Source organism: Rhinopithecus roxellana, chromosome 8 (genome assembly GCF_007565055.1).
Source record: "Rhinopithecus roxellana isolate Shanxi Qingling chromosome 8, ASM756505v1, whole genome shotgun sequence".
Lineage (NCBI taxonomy): Eukaryota > Metazoa > Chordata > Mammalia > Primates > Cercopithecidae > Rhinopithecus > Rhinopithecus roxellana.
The window spans coordinates 43,037,692-43,061,276 of record NC_044556.1 but is presented as its reverse complement, the minus strand read 5'-3'; the positions used below and the strand labels follow the sequence as shown (position 1 = coordinate 43,061,276).

Below are 23,585 nucleotides of genomic sequence, written 5' to 3'. Positions count from 1 at the left end.
ATTTTCATTTAATTTTAATTTTATTTTATTTCATTTTATTGAGATGGAATCTCCCTCTGTCGCCCAGGCTGGAGTGCAGTGGCGTGATCTTGGCTCACTGCAACCTCTGTCTCCTGGGTTCAAGCAATTCTCCCGCCTTAGCCTCCCTGAGTAGCTGGGACTACAGGCGTGCACCATCATGCCCGGCTAATTGTTTTATATTTTTAGTAGAGACGAGGTTTCACCATGTTGGCCAGGCTGGTCTCGAACTCCTGACCTCAGGTGATCCACCCACCTCAGCTTCCCAAAGTGGGGGGATTACAGGCTAAAGCCACCACTACCCGCCATAATTTTTTTTTTTTTTTTTTTTGTAGAGACAAGTCTCACTATGTTACCCAGACTGTTCTTGAACTCTTGAGCTCAAGAAATCTTTCTGTCTCAGCCTCCCAAAGTGCTGGGATTAAAGGCGTAAGCCACTGCAGCTGGCTAGGAATCATTATTCTCCCTCTTAATCATTTGAAGCCAACACCATTTGTGTTAACCATCTATACAAAATACCAGATTATTCTACCCCAGACGAAGTGATAGTGTTTTTGCTCTCGACATACCTATTTCTCGAGCAAGAATAATACTGCTGAGGCGTATCGGTTGCGTAGATTCAGCAATGAGTACAGCTTTTTGGGAACACAAGGTGCCATTTTCATATAAAGGCTCAACAGTAACTGCATCATGATGGGTGGAATGCCTGCCAGAACAAAATTCTTAAGACTATGAAATAGGTGGGTTAAAATTAACTTTTGGTGGAACATAGATTCTCATCCTTCTTCCACGTTACATACTACCAGGTATATGTTAATGACACTTTTTAAAGCAGGAACATTGCTTAGGGATGTGATGATTAAAGTGAGAGATTGATCAGAACTTTCCCAATGATCCCTTGAGCAAAGTCTCAGAAATATCCCTCCCTCAATATTTTTTTTTTTTTTTTTTGAGGCGGAGTCTCGCTCTGTCGCCCGGACTGGAGTGCAGTGGCCGGATCTCAGCTCACTGCAAGCTCCGCCTCCTGGGTTTACGCCATTCTCCTGCCTCAGCCTCCTGAGTAGCTGGGACTACAGGCGCCCGCCACCTCGCCCGGCTAGTTTTTTTGTATTTTTAGTAGAGACGGGGTTTCACCGTGTTAGCCAGGATGGTCTCGATCTCCTGACCTCGTGATCTGCCCGTCTCGGCCTCCCAAAGTGCTGGGATTACAGGCTTGAGCCACCGCGCCCGGCAATATTTTTTTTTAAAGATTGTTATATTCTTCCTTCAGTATGCAGAAATAGGACTGATGTGTTTCTAGTAATGAGACAGGACTTTCTCATACTCTGAGGAAAGTTTCCTTCAATCCTAGAAACCAGGATGCTGATATCTAGGATGGAAAAGTTGTCTAAATTATGAGGTGTGAGTCCAACTTGAAATACCAAAAACATTCATAAATGTTTTTATTTTTATTTATTATTATGTTTTTGAGATGGAGTCACTTTGCCGCCCAAACTGGAGTGCAGCAGGGCAATCTCAGCTCACTGCAACTTTCGCCTCCAGGGTTCAAGCGATTCTCCTGCCTCAGTCTCTCAAGTAGCTAAGATTACAGGTGCCTACCATCATGCCCGGCTAATTTTTGTATTTTTAGTAGGGACGGGCTTTCATCATGTTGGCCAGGCTGGTCTTGAATTCCTGACTTCAAGCGATCTGCCTGACTCGGCCTCCCAAAGTGCTGGGATTACACGCGTGAGCCACTGCACCCAGCTGAATGTTTTTATTTTAAACAGATACAGGGTCTCACTATGTTGATCAGGCTGGTCTCAAACTCCTGGCCTCAAGTAATCCTACTACCTTGGCCTCCCTAAGTGCTGGGATTACAGTCGTGAGCCACCATGCCTGGCCTCATTAATATTTTTGGTGCGATAGAAGAAATGGCTTTCAATACTGGAAAGATGCCTTGCATCGCCCTCACAGTCAGGAAACACACACATCACACTGGATCATCTTACAAGCCCACTTTCCTTATACTTCCTCATACAATGAGAGGTGAATTTACACTCTGAACGAACCTCATTGCTTCTTCTAGGAGATGGCAAAGGGGTATCTACTCCATCTAGGATGAATGCACTGGCATCCTGAAGCTCACTTCAGTTAGGTTCTCTCACACCTTAGGCAACCACATAACCCATCATTGGGTCCTCTCACACCAGAAAATCACGTCTCTTCACCTTCAGTCAGGAAGTCATTATCCCGGAGTTGTGTGTACCCCCTGTCCTCACACTTCAAGTGGGTACCCTTTTATAAATGGGGCAATTTTGATAATACAGACAGATCTCATCTCCACCCACGATGAATCTTCTCACATTGCCAGAAGTTTACACTTCATAGTCTCTGGGCCTCACTTTCCTCCTCTGTGAAATGGGAATAATAGTACTTACTTCACAAGACTGTAAAAAGCAAATGAGTTAATACATGCAAAGTGCTTAGTTAACCCCCAATACTTGGCTGTTGTGTTTTAAGTCCTTCTCACATTGAATGGGTCATCTATAGTTCGTGGGGACCCTTCGCACCCCAAGTTTTCCTGTTCCTATAGAAATTTCCTCAGATATGGGGAACTTCCTCTTACTCTAGTTGTTTACATTGTAAGTCATCAGTACCTGTCGCCTCCAACACTGGGCTTCCCTTTACCCTGACGGCTACTCCTAGTGACCACCCCTTCCCAACACACAGAGAAAAGGCCAGTCCCACATCCCGAGAATTCCTCACACGTGTGGAAGATCGTCACACAGCTGGAGGATATACCACATGAGTAGGACACGCCACGCCCAAGAGTCTGCTCCTCGCCACCTTCACTGACATCACACTCTCCTTCCCTATCGGCTAGGCCCCTTCACGTGGCCCCACACGGTTTTCCTGTGGGATCTTACAGAGGGAACCCCTCTCACCCTTACTGGATGGTGAGGGTGCATATCCTTGTCACCCACCACCGCTCACCAAGTGTAGCAGCCTCGCTGCGCCTCCAGCAGGAAAGGCACCCGGCCTGGCTCTTGGCCGAAGGGTAGCAACACCTGTGGCACGTTAAGTTTGTTGGCCAGGGTCCCAAGCAAAACCAGAAACAACAACAGGAGGCGGTGTAGAGGCAAAAAGAAAAAGAGCTTGAAGCCTCGGTAGCTTGATGACGCCGGACAGCCAGTCATGGCGACTGCCAAGTTTCGGTTCCCCCGGCTCAACAACAGCCGAGCTCACAGCTCCATCAGCCAATCCACAGGCGTGACGTCAGCAGAGGGGGATGGGACCTGCTTCTTGCTCCGAAGTGTGGGCATTTTTTCTTTTTTTTTTTTTTTTTTTTTTTTTTTGAGACGGAGTCTGGCTCTGTCTCTCAGGCGGGAGTGCAGTGGTCGGATCTCAGCTCACTGCAAGCTCCGCCTCCCGGGTCTACGCCATTCTCCTACCTCAGCCTTCCGAATAGCTGGGACTACAGGCGCCCGCCACCTCGCCCGGCTAGTTTTTTGTATTTTTAGTAGAGACGGGGTTTCACCGTGTTAGCCAGGATGGTCTCGATCTCCTGACCTCGTGATCCGCCCGTCTCGGCCTCCCAAAGTGCTGGGATTACAGGCTTGAGCCACCGCGCCCGGCCGTGTGGGCATTTTTCACTGCGGCCCTGCCGGGCGCGGTGACTCACACCTGTAATCCCAGCACTTTGGGAGGCCGAGGCGGGCGGATCACGAGGTCAGGAAATCGAGACCATCCTGGTGAAACCCCATCTCTACTGAAAACACAAAAAAATTAGCCAGGCGCGGTGGTGGGCGCCTGCAGTTCCAGCTTCTAGGGAATGGCGTTAACCCAGGAGGCGCGGAGCTTACAGTGAGCGGAGATCCCGCCACTGCACTCCAGCCTGGGCGACAGAGCGAGACTCCGTCTCAAAAAATAAAAAAAAAAATGCAGTCCTTCAGTAAGCCAATATAATGGAAACTTTTGGCACAAACCCAGCTAAAACACCTCAAACTCTCTTAAAGGGCTTTCCTAAATACTGGATGGCAGACCTTTTTAACAGTAAGGAACAAGCAGAAAAGTCTAAAAAAAAACCCTTAATTTCTTCCAGTTTAATTTCTGTTGCACACCGTTTAACACCACACCCTCCACCCGACAAAAAAAACTTTTTGCAATGATTTCCAGTCAGCATTGGTCTATGCCTATAAACGGAAAATTGTGCAGTCTCTGGGATAAACAGCTCGACTTTGTCAAGGGAACCGTGTATTTTTACTAGAAGTCAAGATTCCTGTCCAGCATTCAGGCCAGAATGCAGGAAATGCCAGACACTGGCGTCTCAAAGGCAGCTTTGAAACTTACCCACTCACAAAGCCGGCCTCTAAGCAAATCCTCAGAGAGCACTTCTTGTTAACTTGTTTTCTCCAAATACCCAAACAGAATATAAACTCAAAGGCTGTTTCAGTACAGTTGGTTAAAACCATACATTTATAGTAGTGATCAGCATTATACATTAAGGAGCATAATAAATCCATAGTTTATAAGGATTAATATGGTTGTGAGGGAAAATGTATATTAGTTCAGCCTGAGATGTCTATGTTAACCTATAAAAGGCCCAGCACATTAAGTGTTCTTTCTAATCTCCATTTTACAGATGATGAAAAGAAACATTTGCTCTATATTAAATCCTGTTGCTGCAGCTGGGCGCGGTGGCTCACGCCTGTAATACCAGCATTTTGGGAGGCCGAAGCAGGTGGATCACCTGAAGGTCAGGAGCTCGAGACCAGCCTGACCAATATGGTGAAACCCTGTCTCTACTTAAAATATAAAACATTAGCCGGGCATGGTGGTGGGTGCCGTAATCCCAGCTACTCGGGAGGCTGAGGCAGAATCTCTTGAACCCAGGAGGCAGAGGCTGCAGTGAGCTGAGATTGAGCCATTACGCTCCAGCCTGGGCAAGAAGAAACTTCGTCTCGAAAATAATAATAATAAATAATAAATCCTGTTGCTACCACCCACAAAGATGCGATTTTTTTTTTTTTTTTTTTTTTGAGATGGAGTCTCGCTCTGTCGCCCGGGCTGGAATGCAGTGGCCAGTTCTCAGCTCACTGCAAGCTCCGCCTCCCGGGTTTATGCCATTCTCCTGCCTCAGCCTCCGAGTAGCTGGGACTACAGGCGCCCGCCACCTCGCCCGGCTAGTTTTTTGTATTTTTTTGTAGATACGGGGTTTCACTGTGTTAGCCAGGATGGTCTCGATCTCCTGACCTCGTGATCCGCCCGTCTCGGCCTCCCAAAGTGCTGGGATTACAGGCTTGAGCCACCGCGCCTGGCAAGATGCGATTTTTAACCCAAACCTCATAGCTTCTGTGGAGAAAGCACATTTAGTTTTAATAAAAAAAAGTCAAGTAGGTCTGAGGGTTGGAGGGACTGGTTCTTTATTTCAAAAAGACACTTGTCAATATTCAGTATCAAAACAGTTGCACTATTGATTTCTCTTTCTCCCAATCGGCCCCAAGGAGACCACATCAGAGAGTAACATTTTAAGCCAATAAGCTGCAGGATGTACATCTAAACAGACCTCCTAGAAACCTTACCAGAAAATGGGGACTGGGTAGGGAAAGAAATTTTAAAAGATCAACAAACTGCCAGCCCACAGACTGCAGAGGCTGTCACAGCCAGATGGGGTGGCCAGGGTGCCACAAACCCAAAGAAGCAAAGTTTCAAAATAATATAAAATTTAAAAAGTTTTGTACATAAGCTATTCAAGATTTCTCCAGCACTGACTGATACAAAGCACAATGAGATGGCACTTCTAGAGACAGCAGCTTCAAACCCAGGAAAGGGTAATGAGATGAGTTTCACATGGCTACATCAGTGGCAAAAACACAATCTTCTTTCTTTCTTTCAAGGAGGCAGGAAAGCAATTAAGTGGTCACCTCAACGTAAGGGGGACATGATCCATTCTGTTAAAGAGTTGGGAGGGGGTAGAGATGGGACAAAATTTTGGTCTCAGAGGTCTTACCATCTTAATTTGGTCACTTCTAATGAAAAAAAATAAAAATAGAAGTAACATTATCCAAAGATATCTTAAAGCTGAAAACTTGAACAGCACATTCTTTTGTTTTTGTTGTTTGGCTAACTCCTCCTAGAATCACCTTTCTGGTTTAGCTAGTACTTTGTACAGAGCAATGAGGTTTCCCATAGTGGAGTCTCCCTGGGCTCTGTTTGGCTCTCAGTAAGGCAGGCCTATACCTTTTCCTCTCCTCTATGGAGAAGGGAATATGCACTAAGGTGAAAAGTCACCTTCCAAAAGTGAGAAAGGGATTCGATTGCTGCTTCAGGGCTGTGGAATTATTTGGAATGTTTTACAAATGTTTGCTACAAAACAACAAAAAGGTAATTACAAAATGTGTACATCACAACATGCTTTTTAAAGACATTATGCATTGTGCTCACATTCCCTTAAATGTTGTTTCCAAAGGTGCTCAGCCTCTAGCCCAGCTGGAATGTTCGGGAAGAGGCAGAGACAGTTTGGCGAAAAAGACACAGGGAAGGAGGGGGCAGCGAAAGGAGAAAGCAGCCTTCCAGTTAAAGATCAGCCCTCAGTTAAAGGTCAGCTTCCGGCACGCTGGCCTCAGGCGGAGTCTGGGTCAGAGGGAGGAGCAGCAGCAGGGTGGGACTGGGACGTTCTACATCTCATTCAGGTCAAGCAGAGTCTGGTCCAGCATCCTTTGTGTACAGAGGTGCTCCTCTTTGGTGCATTTCAGTTTATCTAATGGGGGTAAAGGAGAGAAGTTACAAAAACCAGAAGTAAATTTCAAGGTCCACCTGCTCTTTGAGACTTGCTCCTGTTGCAGAAAAGCTGCGGACTAATAAAGCAGCTGCTTTCTCAGCCACAGAAGTGAGCTATTACATCACCCGGTTTTGTAGGGCCTTTGGCTTGCCTACTGAAGTTGTAGGTGTTGCTGCACTTCCTGGGTGAGAGAGTTAGGGCCCTTATCAGCCATTTCCTCTCCCTCCCACACCCAACCAACACTTTCAGCTTTCAGTCAATGAAAGAGCAAGCCTTAAGCATCAGCCATCCACTTTTCCAGGTTTTGCCCGCATAACAATACCCCCTTGAAATGGTTCACTGGAGTTTGAACATTGCAAACAACAGAAACATCAGAATCTCAGATTATAAAGAGCACAGGAAGATCCTCATGCACTACATGTTTTTTTGAAAAAGTAGAGGCCAAAGTAGTAACTGATGGGATAAATAAAAGGGCGCTCACAGTTAAGTCAAATAATCTCTAAAGAAAACAAAGCCAAGAATACTACTGAAACAAGTCGTTGTAAGCAAACCTTGAGATTGCTGCAGAGCAACTGAACAGAACTAGCTTGTGACAGTTACTTGAAATTAAACATAAAACCAGAAAAAGGAAGCAAAGGGGACAATGTCAGGAAGAAAATCAGTAGCTGAACGTTAAGGAGAATCTAATCTGTCTAGCAATCAAACCACTCTGACTGCTCTAAAGAGGTGAGGAAAATACTCAAATCTTCAACTCAGAGAAGGTGATGGCAACACAGACCCATATTCATATCCCACAACTTTTCTTTCACTTCCCTTTTTTCCACCCAGTCAGAAGGACCCATCCCTGGGCCTGCAGATGAAGCAGTTACAACAACTTGTCAAGTCAGTCCTTTTATTGTTAGAAATATCCATGCAAGGGAACATATCCTACAGTCAGTGCACAAGTGAAAGAGCAGCAAATAAGGGTGGAAAACAAAATTCTCACAAGTTTTCTCACTATAATATCTCAGGCCCCTCCCTTCTTCACCCATAATCTCTTCTAAAGGGACAAAAACTTCACAATGGTCAACTTTACAATGCTGTTGATTTCAACATTCTAACTGCCCTAATTAAAATGCAATTTGCTCAGGGCAAAATAGTAACTTTTAAAAAGACAATCAGCTTTTTGTTGGGGTCCAGGTCAGTGGTGTGAGCAGTAAGCTCAGTTTAATGGGCATCATCAGTGAGCCCTGCCCATCAGTCACACAGATCATGCAGCGTTAGCTTCAGCTCATTAGAAAGCAGGCGGTTTCGCTCAAGTTGGCTGTAGAGACGCTCTGCAGCAGCAACGGAGAGGAGGGGAACACAAGAAAAGGAGAGGAAAAGAGGAGGAGAAAGAGAAAAAGGGAAAGTTAGTAGAGTATCAGATGTAAATTATGAGTCTTTCAACTAGCTGGTATATATAACATGCATCTGTAAGGCAGGGTGGATGCAAGGAGGATTCAGATAGAGGGCAATAAGAGTCAGTCAGTTGGTGGAAAGACCAACAGAGGAAATTCAGACTGACGAGTTGGTAGGACATTTTGAGGGAGAAAAAATACTTCCTTCACAGTATTTATTCCCTGGGTTGAGAAACTGAAACAAGGGAAATGGCAAAGGAAGGAATATAGTTGGCTTCGAAGAAATGTGTTCACAATAATCAGGGTTTGAAAGGAACGGAAGTGAACAGCTGAACATTGTTCTGTGAAAACATTCAAAACAGCATTATAAATGGTAGACTGGGATAAATATCCCCACACTCATTCACTCCTATACTTTCTAATGCTTCTTGTTACAGATATTGTGAGACAGAACCATTTCAGAGGACTAGTCAATAAATATTCAATTTCTTCTTCTTCTTTAAAAGAACCCCAAACCTGTCAGAGTCAACAAAGTGTGCCTAGTCCCAGGGAAGGCAAATTACTGGTATAAGTTAATCAAGACTATCCTGTTTTTCAGCCTCCCTTGCAGCTAGGGGTGATCATATGATCCAGTTTTAACCAATAAGATGTAGAAAGATAGTCTGCTGGGGGCTTCTGGGAAAACTTTAGCTTTCCCTCTTGCCTTCAACATGGATGTGATGACTAGAGTCACATATTTCAATCTTAAGAGAAAAGACCAAGAGAATCACAGAAAGCCCAGCTACAACAGGCCACAGTTGCTCATGGCTAGATATATGTGATTAAAAAACAAATCCCGTATTTATTTAAGCTACTAGTAAGTTGTTTCCTTTTTTTCTCAAAGTCAGGCTAAAGGACAATTTAGCAAGCTTTCCTGATACAAGCAGATAAGTGCTCAAATCTAGTGAGTTTATCTGGATTTTCTATTTGAAGCACACTTTAAAGAGATAGTGGGATATGGAAGATTCAAATCCATCTGACTAGCACAGGGATAATACAAGTTTGGGGACATGAAAACCAAACTCTTCCTAGTATACTCCTAGCATCAACCTCTGAAATTCATAATTAAGTTTCTCCCTATATTTTACAGTCCGTTTCAAAATGGTCTCAGGACCTCAATATGAAAAAGATACTTTTCTGTCCTAAAATCATCTGCATATGTGAGCCTTGCTCAGGCACCCTGCCTTCTGGGCTGAGGCTTTCCCCAGATTGACCAGGAAGCTAGAGACCAGTATGGTACCAGTAATACTTGCCACTTTATGTACGCTATCAAAACAGAAAGCATACATGTATAAAAAGCCTGGGAGAATGACTAAAAATAACAGCTGTATTAAAGAGCAGAATCAGGCTGAACCTTGAAAAGTTGCACTTCCCATTAAACCAATGGTTCTCAATAGGAGTGGTATTGTGTACTCTTCTCTCTGAGGGGAGATTTGGAGTATGTGTGGGAGGTTTTGATATCACAATGACTAGAAGGCCCACACAAGTATCTGTTGGGAAGGGGACAGCAATACACAGGATTGTTCTGTACATCAACAGAACTGACCTACTCTAAATGACAAACGTTCACCATTGAGAAACACTATACAGGTTAAGAACCCAAATCTGAAAGTCCAAAATCCAAAATGCTCCAAAATCTGAAACTACTTGAATGCCAACATGATGCTCAAAAGAAAATGCTCATTGGGCCGGGCGCGGTGGCTCAAGCCTGTAATCCCAGCACTTTGGGAGGCCGAGACGGGCAGATCACGAGGTCAGGAGATCGAGACCATCCTGGCCTACACCGTGAAACCCCGTCTCTACTAAAAAATACAAAAAACTAGCCGGGCGAGGTGGCGGGCGCCTGTAGTCCCAGCTACTCGGAGGCTGAGGCAGGAGAATGGCGTAAACCCGGGAGGCGGAGCTTGCAGTGAGCTGAGATTCGGCCACTGCACTCCAGCCCGGGCGACAGAGCAAGACTCCGTCTCAAAAAAAAAAAAAAAAAAAATGCTCATTGGAGTATTTTGGATTTTACATACAGACATGGGTGGGTGTGTGTGTGTGTGTATATATATATTAGAGTCAAGGTCCTACTATGTTGTCCAGGCTAGAGTGTGGTGACTCTTCACAGACCTAATCATAGTGCACAACAGCCCTGAACTCCTAGGGCTCAAGCAAACCTCCTGCTTCAGTCTCCTGAGTAGCAGGAACTATAGGCGTGCATCACCATGCCTGGTATAAATCTGATTTTCGAATTTAGGATGTTCAACTGGTTAAGTATAATACAAATATTAAAAAAAAAAAAAAAGCAAAAATCTGAAACACTTCTGGCTCCAAGCATTTTGAATAAGGGATACTCAAAACTGTATTAACAGTGTATAAGCTTCATGAGGCCTGGGGTTGGACCAGCCTTATTCATTGGGGCATCCTTGTCAAAACAACAGGTGTTGAAATTTGTGAACTAATCTCTCAGACTTCCTGTGATGTTACATTACATAAAAATCTCATGAACAGCCTGAACTTAGATAATACCTATAACCAAGTTAGTTTGTGTGATTCTCACTTGGGAAAGAAGGATGTTATCAAGATCCTTTTTTTTTTTGAAACGGAGTTTCACTCTTGTTGCCCAGGTTGGAGTGCAAAGGTGTGATTTTGGCTCACTGCAACCTCTGCCTCCCAGGTTCAAGCAATTCTCCTGTCTCAGCCTCCTGAGCAGTTGGGATTACAGGTGCCTGCCACCACACCCAGGTAATTTTTGTATTTTTTTTTTTTAGTAGAGATGGGGTTTCACCATGTTGGCCAGGCTGGTCTTGAATTCCTGACCTCAGGTGATCTGCCCACCTCCCAAAGTGCTGGGATTACAGGCATGAGCCACCACACTCAGCAGTGTTATCAGGATCTTCATCCCTCAAAGCAGCCTGGTCAATGAGAGTTCTGTTCCATTTAGGGAAGAAATAAAGAGACAGAGAAGGAGTAGGAGCATTTTATTGCCTGACTAAATCCCAGAACACAGAGAGTTCCCCAGGAATTGCATGAGGTCAGAAAGACAAATGCAGCTGTTCTCTCACTTTGAACTTAGCTTCTAACTCTGCTATCTCTAGTTATTAAAAATTAAGATCAGTACTAGCTCCTTAGTTAAAGTTGCTATACCTAATTAAGAAACAGCCCCCTGGCCGGGCGCGGTGGCTCAAGCCTGTAATCCCAGCACTTTGGGAGGCCGAGACAGGCGGATCACGAGGTCAGGAGATCGAGACCATCCTGGCTAACACGGTGAAACCCCGTCTCTACTAAAAAAAATACAAAAAACTAGCCGGGCGTGGTGGCGGGCGCCTGTAGTCCCAGCTACTCGGGAGGCTGAGGCAGGAGAATGGCGTAAACCCGGGAGGCAGAGCTTGCAGTGAGCTGAGATCCAGCCACTGCACTCCAGCCTGGGCGACAGAGCAAGACTCCGTCTCAAAAAAAAAAAAAAGAAAAGAAACAGCCCCCTGGCCGGGTGCAGTGGCTCAAGTCTGTAATCCCAGCACTTTGGGAGGCCGAGATGGGTGCATCACGAGGTCAGGAGTTCGAGATCAGCCTGACTAACATGGTGAAGCCTAGTCTCTACTAAAAACAGAAATTAGCTGGGCATGGTGGCACATGCCTGTAATCCCAGCTATTCAGGAGGCTGAGGCAGGAGAATCACTTAAACCCGGCAGGCAGAGCTTGCAGTGAGCCGAGATCATGCTACTGCACTCCAGCCTGGGCAACAGAGCGAGACTCCGTCTCAAAAAAGAAAAAAAAGGAAAAGAAAAAAAAAAAAAAGGCCGGGCATGGTAGCTCACGCCTGTAATCCCAGCACTTTGGGAGGCTGAGGCAGGCAGATCATTTGAGGTCAGGAGTTCAAGACCAGCCTGGCCAACACGTGAAACCCCGTCTCTACAAAAATGTAAAAATTAGACAAGTATGCTGGTGCGTGCCTGTAATCCCAGCTACTCGGGAGGCTGAGGCAGGAGAATCGCTTGAACCTGGGAGGTGGAAGTTGCAGTGAGCCGAGATTGTGCCACGGCACTTCAGCCTGGGTGACAGCGAGATTCCGTCTCAAGAAAACAAACAAACAAAAAAACTCATGGAGCTGGACAGTATTCAACCAATGCCACATTGAAAGGAATATCTTTGGTTGGGGCTAAGATAAAGCTGCCCAACAGAATAGGTCAGTTGCACCTATCAGATAACATGGGGTTACCACACCTTTATTCCTCATCTCAATGATGGTAACAAGCAAGGGCAAAATGGGCCCGTGGTTCTTAGAAATTAAGAGGAGGGGGTAACATTAAGGGGACAAATGTTTTACTCTGATGCCTGACTTCATCCTAATACTAGTCCAGGCTCAAGTAACACAGGATAGCTTCTGCAAGGATATTAAGCTTTAAAGAAAGGAATGAATTTAGCATTAGCACTAACTACATAGTACTTCATTGTTCACTTTGCTACCCCAGCTTGTGGGTCTCTATCCTTGCTCACACTAGTCATACCACAGGGAAAACAGGAGATACCATAGATCAGAGATCTTACTTTTCTCCCATTCTCTCTCTCTTATTTCCTCCTTCTTCTTTTTTCTTTCTCCTGCCTCAGCCTCTCAAGTAGTTGGGACTACAGGCACGCACCACCACACCCAGCTATTTTTGTATTTTTGGTAGAGACGGGTTTTCACCATGTTGGCCAGGATGGTCTTGATCTCCTGACGTTGTGATCCGCCCACCTCAGCCTCCCAAAGTGTTGGGATTACAAGCGTGAGCCACCACACCGGGTCTACTTCCTTCCTTTCTAAGAAGCCTTTCTTCATATCAAAGCCAACTTCTTCTGCCCAGAATCTAAATATTTAGAAATGCGTTTTCCAATATAATAGCCACTAGCCACATGTAGCTAATTAAATTGAAATGAACTACAATGAAATACAATTAAATTTTAGCCCCTCAGCCACACTAGCCACGTTTTGAGTGCCACATGTGGCTAATGTATCGGACATCATTACCAGAAGTTCTGCTGGAAAACACTGCTCTAAAGTAAACTATATTGCCTATATACTCTTCTCCCTACCAATACACTCTTTTGCCCCTGAAAATGACTCCTCCTCTTGACTTCTTAACACTCAAAATGTACCCTCAAATTACTAAAGTATCAGTGAACGTCCCATTTTCAGTTATCTTCCTTCTCAGCCTCTCTGTTGAAGAACCACTAGAAACGATCCAACCCAGAACTTTTTAAAGAACTACTCATCCATCTTCTTTCCCTCCAATCAGTTCCATTTGGCTCCTCCTCTTACATAACATTTTCCTCATTGTTTAATTCTTTTTTTTATATTTGCAATTGTCCTTTATGGTTCTAATTTACCTCCATGGCATAAACTACCTGTACCCCATATGGATTCCCAACTCTCTATGTCAACCTCTCTGCCTCAAGCCCTAGAATTTTGTTTTCACCCAGATACCTGCCAGATTGTCAGCCGTATCTTCTTATCCTTCCCCCAGCTCCCCAAACCAGGACAACACGATCTCCTTACATCTTTAACCCCACCATTTTCCTACTCTCTTTTTTTGGGAGGTCTCATTCTGTCACCCAGGATGAAGTGCAGCAGTACAATCACAGATCACTGCAGCCTCAGACTCCTGGGCTCAAAGGATCTTCTGGCTTCAGTCCTCCAGGTAGATAAGACTACAGGCACACACCACCATGTCTGGCTAAGTTTTTACAATATTTTGTAGAGACAGGGTCTCACTTTGTTGCCAGGCTGGTCTCGAACTCCTGGACTCAAGGAATCTTCTCACCTCAGCCTCCCAAAATGCTGGGATTACAGGCATGAGCCTGCACCTGGCTCATTTTCCTACTCTAAAACCCAGTCATCCTTGTCTTTTCCTCCTCACATCAAGTGGCCAGGCCTTTCACAATGCCTGTCTTTATTTAGCGCAATCTCTCCTGCCACTACTGTAGCTCAGACCCTGATTATTCTCTCCTAGAAAGCGGAATTAACCTAACCCAATTTTTTCCAAAGTGTGGTACATTCACTGCTATAGTTACTTTAATGTGATTAGGAAAAAACACTAACATATCAAACCTTTGATTTTAAGATAGAATTGTGTCAAGTAAGAATAAAATGCCGGGCTCAGTGGCTCAAGCCTGTAATCCCAGCACTTTGGGAGGCCGAGACGGGCGGATCACGAGGTCAGGAGATCAAGACCATCCTGGCTAACATGGTGAAACCCCGTCTACCAAAAAATACAAAACTAGCTGGGCGTGGTGGCGGGCGCCTGTAGTCCCAGCTGCTTGGGAGGCTGAGGCAGGAGAATGCCATGAACCCGGGAGGCGGAGCTTGCAGTGAGCCGGGATCGCGCCACTGCGCTCCAGCCTGGGAGACAGAGTGAGACTCTGTCTCAAAAAAAAAAAAAGAATAAAATAAATTTGGAAATGAGTAGATCTGATCTACTCAATGTAGGCAGCAGTGGATATGGAAAAAGCCATCAAAAATGGTAATATTAATGGCTGAAATGTGGGAAACACCATGTTAGTGAATCACTGCAAATTCGTTACCAAATTAACTCTTCTTATATGCTATTCGGATCACAGCATATTCCTGTTCAAAATCTCTAGTGGCATCCCCATTTCCTCCCAAGTAAAATGATAACTCCTCAGCCTGATTTTAACACACAACCCTGTCCCCTACTCTGTCTAAATCTAACTTTATAGCTATTGTGGCCTTCTCATCTCTATCAATGCCTTTATTATTTTGTTTCTCTTTAAATGGAATGCTCAGGCCAGGTGTAGTGGCTCATGCCTGTAATCCCAACACTTTGGGAGGCTGAGGCGGGCAGATCACTTGAGGTCAGGAGTTTGCAACCAGCCTGGCCAACATGCTGAAACCCCATCCTTAATAAAAATACAAAAATCAGCTGGGCATGGTGGCAGGTACCTATAATCACAGCTACTCGGGAAGCTGAGGCAGGAGAATCGCTTGAACTCAGGAGGTGGAGGTTGCAGTGAGCCAAGATCTCACCACTGCACTCCATCCAGCCTGGGCCACAGAGCAAGACTCCATCTTAAAAAGAGAAAAATAAATAAATAAATAAATGGAATGCTCAATATTCACTATCCCATGACCCAACTCTGCTTATCAAAAATCCACTTTTGGAACCCAATAAAAATGAATATGCAAGTTTAACATTTTGGTCGGCCACAGTGGCTGACGCTTGTAATTCCAGCACTTTGGGAGGCTGAAGTCGGTGGATCACTTGAGGTCAGGAGTTTGAGACCAGCCTGGCCAACATGGTGAAACCTCACCTCTACTAATCATACAAAAATTAGCTGGGTGTGGTGACAGGCGCTTGTAATCCCAGCTACTCGGGAGGCTGAGGTGGGAGAACTGCTTGAACCCGGGAGGCAGAGGTTGCAGTGAGCCAAGATCATGCCACTGAACTCCAGCCTAGGTGATAAGACTCAAACTCCATCTCCAAAAAAAAAAAAAAAAAAAGTTTTAACGTGTTTATGAAGTACCTATTACATGCCTTCTTCCATGAGTTTTTCTAATTCATCCCCACTAGGATCAATCTCTTCCCCTCTACTCAACTCCCATAACACTATTATTTGTGGCACTCATCACACAGTATCTGTAGCTTTATGTATGTTCTCTCTCCTAGTAGATTCTAAGCAACTTGAGAGTAGGAATGGTGCCTCCATCTTTATTTCTGTCTCCATCTTAATAATATCCTATACCTAGAAGATACCAGGAAGTGTCAGCTGAATAAATGAATCTGAACCTTAATCTCAAGGGCTATGCAGCAATAAGAAATGGAATGCACAAAAAGAAACCTGAATTTGGCCGGGCGCGGTGGCTCAAGCCTGTAATCCCAGCACTTTGGGAGGCCGAGACGGGCGGATCACGAGGTCAGGAGATCGAGACCATCCTGGCTAACACGGTGAAACCCCGTCTCTACTAAATGCAAAAAACTAGCCGGGCGAGGTGGCGGGCGCCTGTAGTCCCAGCTACTCCGGAGGCTGAGGCAGGAGAATGGCATAAACCCGGGAGGCGGAGCTTGCAGTGAGCTGAGATCCGGCCACTGCACTCCAGCCCGGGCGACAGAGCAAGACTCCGTCTCAAAAAAAAAAAAAAAAAAAAAAAAAAAAAAAAAAAAAAAAAAAAAAAAAGAAACCTGAATTTGATATGAGACTTAAAGTTTTAGATTAAGGAAAACTTCCCTGCCTGATTATACTTGTTTAAAAGAAGAGCAAAAGTAATTTTAACAGATGGAATCTCGCTGTGTTGCCCAGGCTGGAGTACTACAGTGGCTATTTACAGGTGCAGTCCCACGACTGATCAGCACAGGAATTTTGACCTGTTCCATTTCTGACCTGGGCCAGTTCACCCCTTCTTAGGCAACCTTGTTGTTCTCCACTCCCAGGAGGTCACCATACTGATGCCAAATTTAGTAAGGACACCTGACCTGCATAGCACACTACAGTGCAGAACTCCTGGGCTCAAGCAATCCTCCTGCCTCAGTCTCCCAAGTAGCTACAGGTACTACAGGCACGTGTCATTGCACCCAGCTAAAAGAAAAGCAAATTTTAAATACACACCCTGCTGGGAAACTAGAGTACTAAGTGAACAACACTTAGATGCTTGGATTAATATAATTCACTATACTATTAAGAAATCTCTGCTGTGTAAATTGGAATGGGAATTCCTTTTTTTTGAGATGGAGTCTCACTCTGTTGCCCAGGCTGGAATGCAGTGGCACGATCTTGGCTCACTGCAACCTCCCCTCCCAGGTGCAAGCGATTCTCCTGCCTCAGCCTCCGGAGTAGCTGGGATTACAGGCACCCACCACCAAGCCCAGATAATTTTTGTATTTTTAGTAGAGATGGGGTTTCACGATGTTGGCCAGGCTGGTCTCGAACTCATGACCTCAGGTGATCTACCCGCCCCAGCCTCCCAAAGTGCTGAGATTACAGGCTCAAGCTACCGCACCCAGCCTGTAATGGGAATTTCTAAAATGTTGATATTTAATTCCACAATATGAACCAAGGGAAATTTTACTAGCAGAAATTTATGTATGTAATAAATCATTGGCCTCATATGCACATTGTTTGAAATACGCATGACTGGCCATTTTAGTTTTCCCAATAATAATTTATCACTTATATCCCACTAGTCACACACTAGCAGACAAATGGTAGCGAGTCTCAAATATGTAAGAAAGGTGTAAAGAAGAAAAAGTAAAACTGTCGAGAATTCTATCCTTTGTGTATTTTTCTGTGACTGGGGTTGACATAGTCAATCTTAGCAATAATATATTGGGTTCACTGGGTGTTCTGAGGATGCACCATTTGAACCATAAGTAAAAGGGTACAGAATGTGTATTGAGAGTCACTTCAATGGCTTCCCAATGACACCACACCAAAGGAGGAAGACCTGAAGAGAGAATGGAAACACTGCAGGCAGGATGATTTAAGAACCTAGAAATAAGGAATTTAATCTTGTTCAGCTTGAGGAGTGTAACTAAAATTACTATCCTGAGGAACCTGTACTAAATCCATCACTCTGGTAGAATCAGATCAGCTGAGTTTAAATGTCAAGAAAAAATAGACACACACAAAAGTGGCTTTGATTATATAAGTCAGAGGAGGAGGAGCCTACGATAGCTCTTCCCCACATCACACCCCCAAGGCTCCTTCCTAGGGACAGCAGCAGCTTTGTCAATGACACAAATGCAGGGTGGCATGAGGTTTCCAGCAGCTTAACATTTTAATCTGGGGTGGGGGTGGAAGAAAATACATAAGTTGCTTTGTGTCCCCCCATCTTAATGCCTTGGGGACCAGCCAGGCTGACCCAAATGGAATCCAGAGCGAGAGTGGGGCGCTGGGTTCCCCGAGGAGTAAAGGGGGCAGATCCAGAACAGAGCAGAAACGGTGATAATTATCTGCATGAAAAAGTAAGGATACTCTAGGTGAGAAGGACTAGCATCAATCTAGATAGCAAATTGGGAGAAAGGAAGAGGAAAAAAAGGAAGAGGTGGCAGCAGGAATAATAAAAGAGAGCCAGACACTTCAGCCTGAGAAATGTGGCTTCTTTTCAGTGTTAGTGGGAAAGATACAAAGAGGCAGATTAGCATCAAGGATCAGGGATCCACAGCAAACAGATGAAGTCCCAACAACTGGCTTTGGTGCTGTTTATCACTTGGCTTGCTTCTGGGACTCAGCTCAATTCTTAGGTGAATTTGGTATTTCCCATCTTGGGTAGTTCCCTGAACTTTAATATCAGGGAACCAATTAAACACACCCAGGAGGCCTGAATTTTATTTTAATGTGTCAGGGCCCAAGTCCCTGGCTCTGTGGGCCCTATTTCCTTAGTTGTATGGATTCTACCTCTAGCAGTATTCCTTCTGAGAAGACTAAATTTGAGAAGCAAATAGAAAAATCACAGTGTAATGAAGAAACTATGAATACAAAACATAAAAATTACAAGTCAGTCAGGGTTCTCCTTCTTATCCAAGATTAATTGCCTCCAGAGCTTTTTTTTCTTAGACAGTTTTACTCTTTAACCCAGACTGGAGTGCAGTGGCATCATCTCGGCTCACTGCAACCTCTATCTCCTGGTTTCAAGCGATTCTCCTGCCTTAGCCTCCCAAGTAGCTGGGATTATAGACGTGCGCCACCAAGCCGGCTAACTTTTTAAATATTTTTTAGTAGAGACAGGGTTTCGCCATGTTGGCCAGGCTGGTCTTGAACTCCTGGCCTCAAGTCATCCGCCCACCTCGGCCTCCCAAAGTGCTGGGATTACAGGTGTGAGCCACTATGCCTGGCCTTTAATGTTTTTGTTTATTTGTTTGTTTTTTGAGATGGGGTCTCATTCTGTTGCCCAGGCTGGAGTGCAGTGGCACGATCTTGGCTCACTGCAACCTCTGCCTCCCAGGCTCAAGCAATTCTCCTGGCTCAGCCTCCTGAGTAGCTGGGATTACAGGCGCACTGCCACCACGCCTGGCTAATTTTTATACTTTTAGTAGAGACGGGGTTTCACCATATTGGCCAGGCTGGTCTCCAACTCCTGACCTTAAGTGATCCACCCGCCTAAGCCTCCCAAAGTGCTGGGATTACAGGCGTGAGCCACCGCGCCCGGCCATGCCTCCAGAGCTTTTGCCAAATAACCAGCACCAATGTTTCAAAGATAAGGGTGGAGATTATAGTTTCCAAAGGATAAAACCAAAGCACACCACTATGCATAGCTTGTACCCCCATCCACCCACAAGCCAAGATCCCAGCCCCACTCTGCTGTCAGATAGTTACATAGAGGTCATGTCATTGAGGGCGTGGTCCAGTTCCTCGCTAATGGCCTTGTACTTCAGTTTCTGGGCATAGAGCTCATCTGGACAGGCACAGGAACCACAGGGAGGAATGAGGGGACAGAGTGAAAGGTTTCAGAAGCAGATGAAGAGAGGGAATCATTAGAAATTAGGAAAGTGTGACTGTGGGTCTAATACCACAGTTAGGAAAACATCTACTCTGGCAACCATGACTGGACATTTTCAGATCTACTCTCTCCTATGACCAACTGCCTTTCTTGATACTCCTGATCGACTGCAGCAAGGACTGAGAACCTGGGCACAGTCATAACTAGAAATTCCTATTACCAAAAGCACTCAAGAGGATACCACTCCCATTCAGGTACCCAATTCCTAGCAGTGGTAACACTTAATTGAACAAAAATAGCAAAGGGAAACAGTATACATCCATATTCAGACACTTCTCTACCTACAAAATGTGAGCCCTATTAGTGGCCCCTCTGCTCCACAGGCTGCCCCTGCAACTCTGCCAAGAGAACGTACCAAAGGAGCATACATCAGAGTTCTCAAAGCAAAGAGTACGTCCCCTTGTCAGGGTGGATGGCAGTTACCAACTTACAGGGACAGAAAAGTATTTAGAAAGCTCCTCACAGTGGTCAGTGTTCAGATGTGGTTACTCCACAACTTCATTTCTTGGATAAATACCCCACAACTGGAGTGGTGAAAAGAACTGTGGAAAGTAGCCATGAAATGACCTGCACCTTGCCCTTCTGAAATCATGGCTTCCATTTAAACCCACAGACTAAAGGTTTAAGACTACTAAATTGGAGGTAAATGCAGCCATTATAATTCTCCTCAAAGGGAAGGGTACAAATTGGAGACTATTTGGTGAAGTCTTCTTAAAGCAAAAGATTACATTTGAAAAACCAATTCTAGGGTTTGACCCACTTTGCCTAGCTGTGGCATAGGACAGTGCACGTATTAATACATGCCAAGTCATACCAACTTCCTTTGGTATACAGAAAAAGAGATTAATAGTTAATGGGCAAGGTCTTCCTTTACATTTCTCTGTTTCAATCCCTACTCAAGGTTCCATACCTTCCAAGTCATCAATTGTCTTTTCCAGCTTGGCTACCGATCTCTCAGCAAACTCAGCACGGGTCTCTGCCTGGGAGAAATATGAAATTAATCAGAATCAGAGATGAAGACAAAGAAGAACAATCTCTATTTCTTCCGCCTTCTACTTCTGGACCTTTCAGAACCCAAACCAGCCAGTCTAAGTCCACATTAATGTCTTATATACCTCTAAATGTTTTGGGTCCTGCCCTATAATCCCCTCAGCTCACCTCCTTGAGTTTATCAGTAAGAATCTTGATCTCTTCCTCATATTTGTCTTCTTTTTGAGAGTACTGTAAGGTAAGTAGATTAAAATTTTCAGAGTAGAAATCAGTCACACAAGCAATACCCCCTCCCTACACTTAACTCTTACATTGAATATCTTCTTGGACTAAATGTGCTGAATGGTCCAAGAGTAAGAGCAAGGCCTGGCTCTGGAAAACAGGTCCTTGAAATCCAGAAATCTGTCTTTAGAGCCATGAGATCCTCAGGTTAAAATTCTCCATGACTTTTTACGATGGATCTAAGCTTTGATATTATTCATATCAACCCAAGGAGGTGTTTTTCCTTTCCCTTGCTTAATGAGCAAGAGTAGTGGCACCCCAAGGTCACATGACTAAAACACACCCACATGATGGCAAAGTGAAGTCATCTGTCTTGATTGCTCATTAGGTCTCAGAGCTGATTCTGTCTGTTGCCCCCATCTGTCTGCCAGAAAGCCTGTTAGGGCCCCTGATTATTGCTTTTTGGCAGAGCAGTATCAGCCTGAGGAGTACATGACTCCAGTAACCTGAGACCATGAAGTTATTTTAATTAAAGCAATCAAAATGCACAGAGAGTAGCATTAAACCCAGAACCTGAATACATGGTAAGGAGGTAGGAAGAGGACACGCCTCACTGGATTATATATGGAATGGGCATCTCCAGTCTTTCATCAAGGGCAGGGCTGGGCCCAGGCCCCAAAGCCTGTCACTTTCACAAACCAGCCCCTACCTTCTCCGCCTGAGCCTCAAGAGACTTGAGGTTGTTGGTGACATTCTTCAGCTCCTCCTCCAGCTCAGAACACTTACTGTGAATATTTTAAATACCACAGGAGAGGAAAAGGGAAAAGGAAGAGAATAAAAAAAGGGAGAGAGACACACAGACGTAAATTGAACCTATATGTAGAGAGAGTTGGAAGGCATACTGGGGAAGAGATGTTCCCAAGTAACCTGAGCAAGCATCAACCCTCCTCCCTCTACCATAGAACGTGTCAGGAGCTAGACCTTCCTGGGCTCAAAATGTTTGAATACTAATAAAGCACTTGAGAGAAATCCACTACCAGGAATGAGTCATAACTGCTACCTGGGGTGGAGGTGGGAACAAATGCCCAACCCAAACAGTCCCCCAAATCACCCAAAGGAAGGAGACCCTGCGGAGAGGCAGTAAAGCAACTAGGAAAGAAGAGATGAAAGATGCCAAGTAAGTGGAAAAGAATGGAGCATTCCATGAAGAGATGAGACAGCACTCAACAAAATCAAGTGGAGGGGAGGCAGCTGCAAAACAAAAACAAAACAAAACAAAACCACACCATATATATAACCTTGCTGTGGGTTTAATGGTTAGTACCTTTTCTTCAGCAGCACTCAGACACTTCAGGTTCTGGTCCATCAGTCTAATCTGCTCATCCATCTCTCGGCAACGGCTGTTAGTGATAGTCACGGGGATGGCACAAGCCAGGTTGTGGGGAGGGAGAAAGGTCAAAAAGGAACACAGCAAGAAAACAAGCAGCAAAATGAAAAAAAAAAATTCAAAAAATGGGAAGAGAACACCACTATGGTCACGATATGTTATGTCTGGCAGACGGGAATGTAAGAGGGAAGCACAAATATATATGCATCAGCACTGACTTTGTTAATCAAGGCCGAGAAGGTACCAACGGGGGAGCAGTTAGTATCTACCCTTGCCCTAAGGTTCCCCAGCAGATTGGCAAAGTGGCAAAAACAGACACCAGATTTATTTTTTTTAAATTTGTTTTAGGGACAGGGTCTCCCTATGATGCCCAGGCTGGCCTCCAACTCCTGGGTTCAAGCAATCCTCCTGCCTTGGCATCCTAAGTAGCTGGGACTACAGGTGTGAGCCACCACACCTAGCCAGACACCAGATCTTAAACCAGGATAGCCACTTTGATGTCTTCCACCCCAGGTGGAAGGACCCAGTAGGATCTTCCAGTTAACTGTTCACCATGTATTAGTCCTTATTTGCTCTCAATTTGTAAAACCTACCAACAAAAAATAAGAAAGCCTCTTTTGTCACTTGTCACTAGCCAGGAGAATAAGGAAGTCTATAACCATTCTTGGGCCTAAAAAAGCACTATAGATGACTCCCATTTCCTAGGCCCTGTTTAACAAGGTTGAAGGAATGCTAATTTATTCATATTAGTGCCCAAGCCAAAGGGGAAGGGACAAATTGGTATGACAAGATTTGGGGAGCTAGATACTTACGACTCTGCCAGCTCAGCTCGTTCCTCTGTGCGTTCCAAGTCTCCTTCAATGATCACCAACTTACGAGCCACCTACAGGAAAAGATCCCAGTGTAGCTTAGTGAAGCAAAAGAGCCATTTACCACATTATTCTTTGTAAAAGGCTAAGAGGGGGACTAACAGAAGGTCACTTACCTCTTCATACTTCCTATCTGCCTCTTCTGCAATGTGCTTAGCTTCTTTGAGTTGGATTTCCTGGAGTTCCATCTTTTCTTCATCTTTTAAGGCCCGGTTTTCAATAACCTTCATACCTCTGCCAGAAACAGGACAAAACCAATACTGACACCCTGAGGAGTATGTCGTCAGCTCCACTCCAAGGGTCTTAGAATTGTACTTTTAAAAGCCCATTCCTCTCTGTCTGCCCTTCAAATGGAAATTCCATGTTACTACTCCCACACCTTAGTTTAATTATTTCATTTAAAACGTTTTGTTATGGTTGGGTGCAGCGGCTCACGCCTGTAATC

At 44.8% G+C, this 23,585-nt stretch overlaps 2 protein-coding genes across 15 annotated transcripts in view; both read right to left on the bottom strand.

Moving 5' to 3' along the window:
- Positions 1-3,282, bottom strand: part of NUP210L (nucleoporin 210 like) — a 166,393-nt gene extending 163,111 nt beyond the window's left edge. For both annotated transcript variants that reach the window (XM_010364729.2, XM_010364730.2), the window contains exons 1-2: positions 2,995-3,282; positions 588-724 (exon numbers count right to left, since the gene is read on the bottom strand). In XM_010364729.2, coding sequence (XP_010363031.1) covers positions 588-724; positions 2,995-3,197 — 340 coding nt within the window. In that variant the 5' untranslated portion in view covers positions 3,198-3,282. The remainder of the gene's footprint in view (positions 1-587; positions 725-2,994) is intronic.
- Positions 3,283-5,400: 2,118 nt separating this feature from the next.
- TPM3 (tropomyosin 3) overlaps positions 5,401-23,585 on the bottom strand; it is a 38,654-nt gene continuing 20,469 nt past the window's right edge. For 3 of the 13 annotated variants that reach the window (XM_010364720.1, XM_010364723.2, XM_010364728.1), the window contains 6 exons: positions 23,257-23,374; positions 23,084-23,154; positions 22,209-22,284; positions 20,831-20,893; positions 20,583-20,652; positions 5,401-6,760 (listed from right to left, as the gene is read on the bottom strand). In XM_010364720.1, coding sequence (XP_010363022.1) covers positions 6,678-6,760; positions 20,583-20,652; positions 20,831-20,893; positions 22,209-22,284; positions 23,084-23,154; positions 23,257-23,374 — 481 coding nt within the window. In that variant the 3' untranslated portion in view covers positions 5,401-6,677. Of the gene's footprint in view, positions 6,761-6,790; positions 8,098-17,649; positions 18,126-19,488; positions 19,568-20,582; positions 20,653-20,830; positions 20,894-21,593; positions 21,670-22,208; positions 22,285-23,083; positions 23,155-23,256; positions 23,375-23,585 lie in introns of those variants that run through there. The other 10 variants (XM_010364718.1, XM_010364724.2, XM_010364715.1 and 7 more) reach the window with 6 other exon arrangements.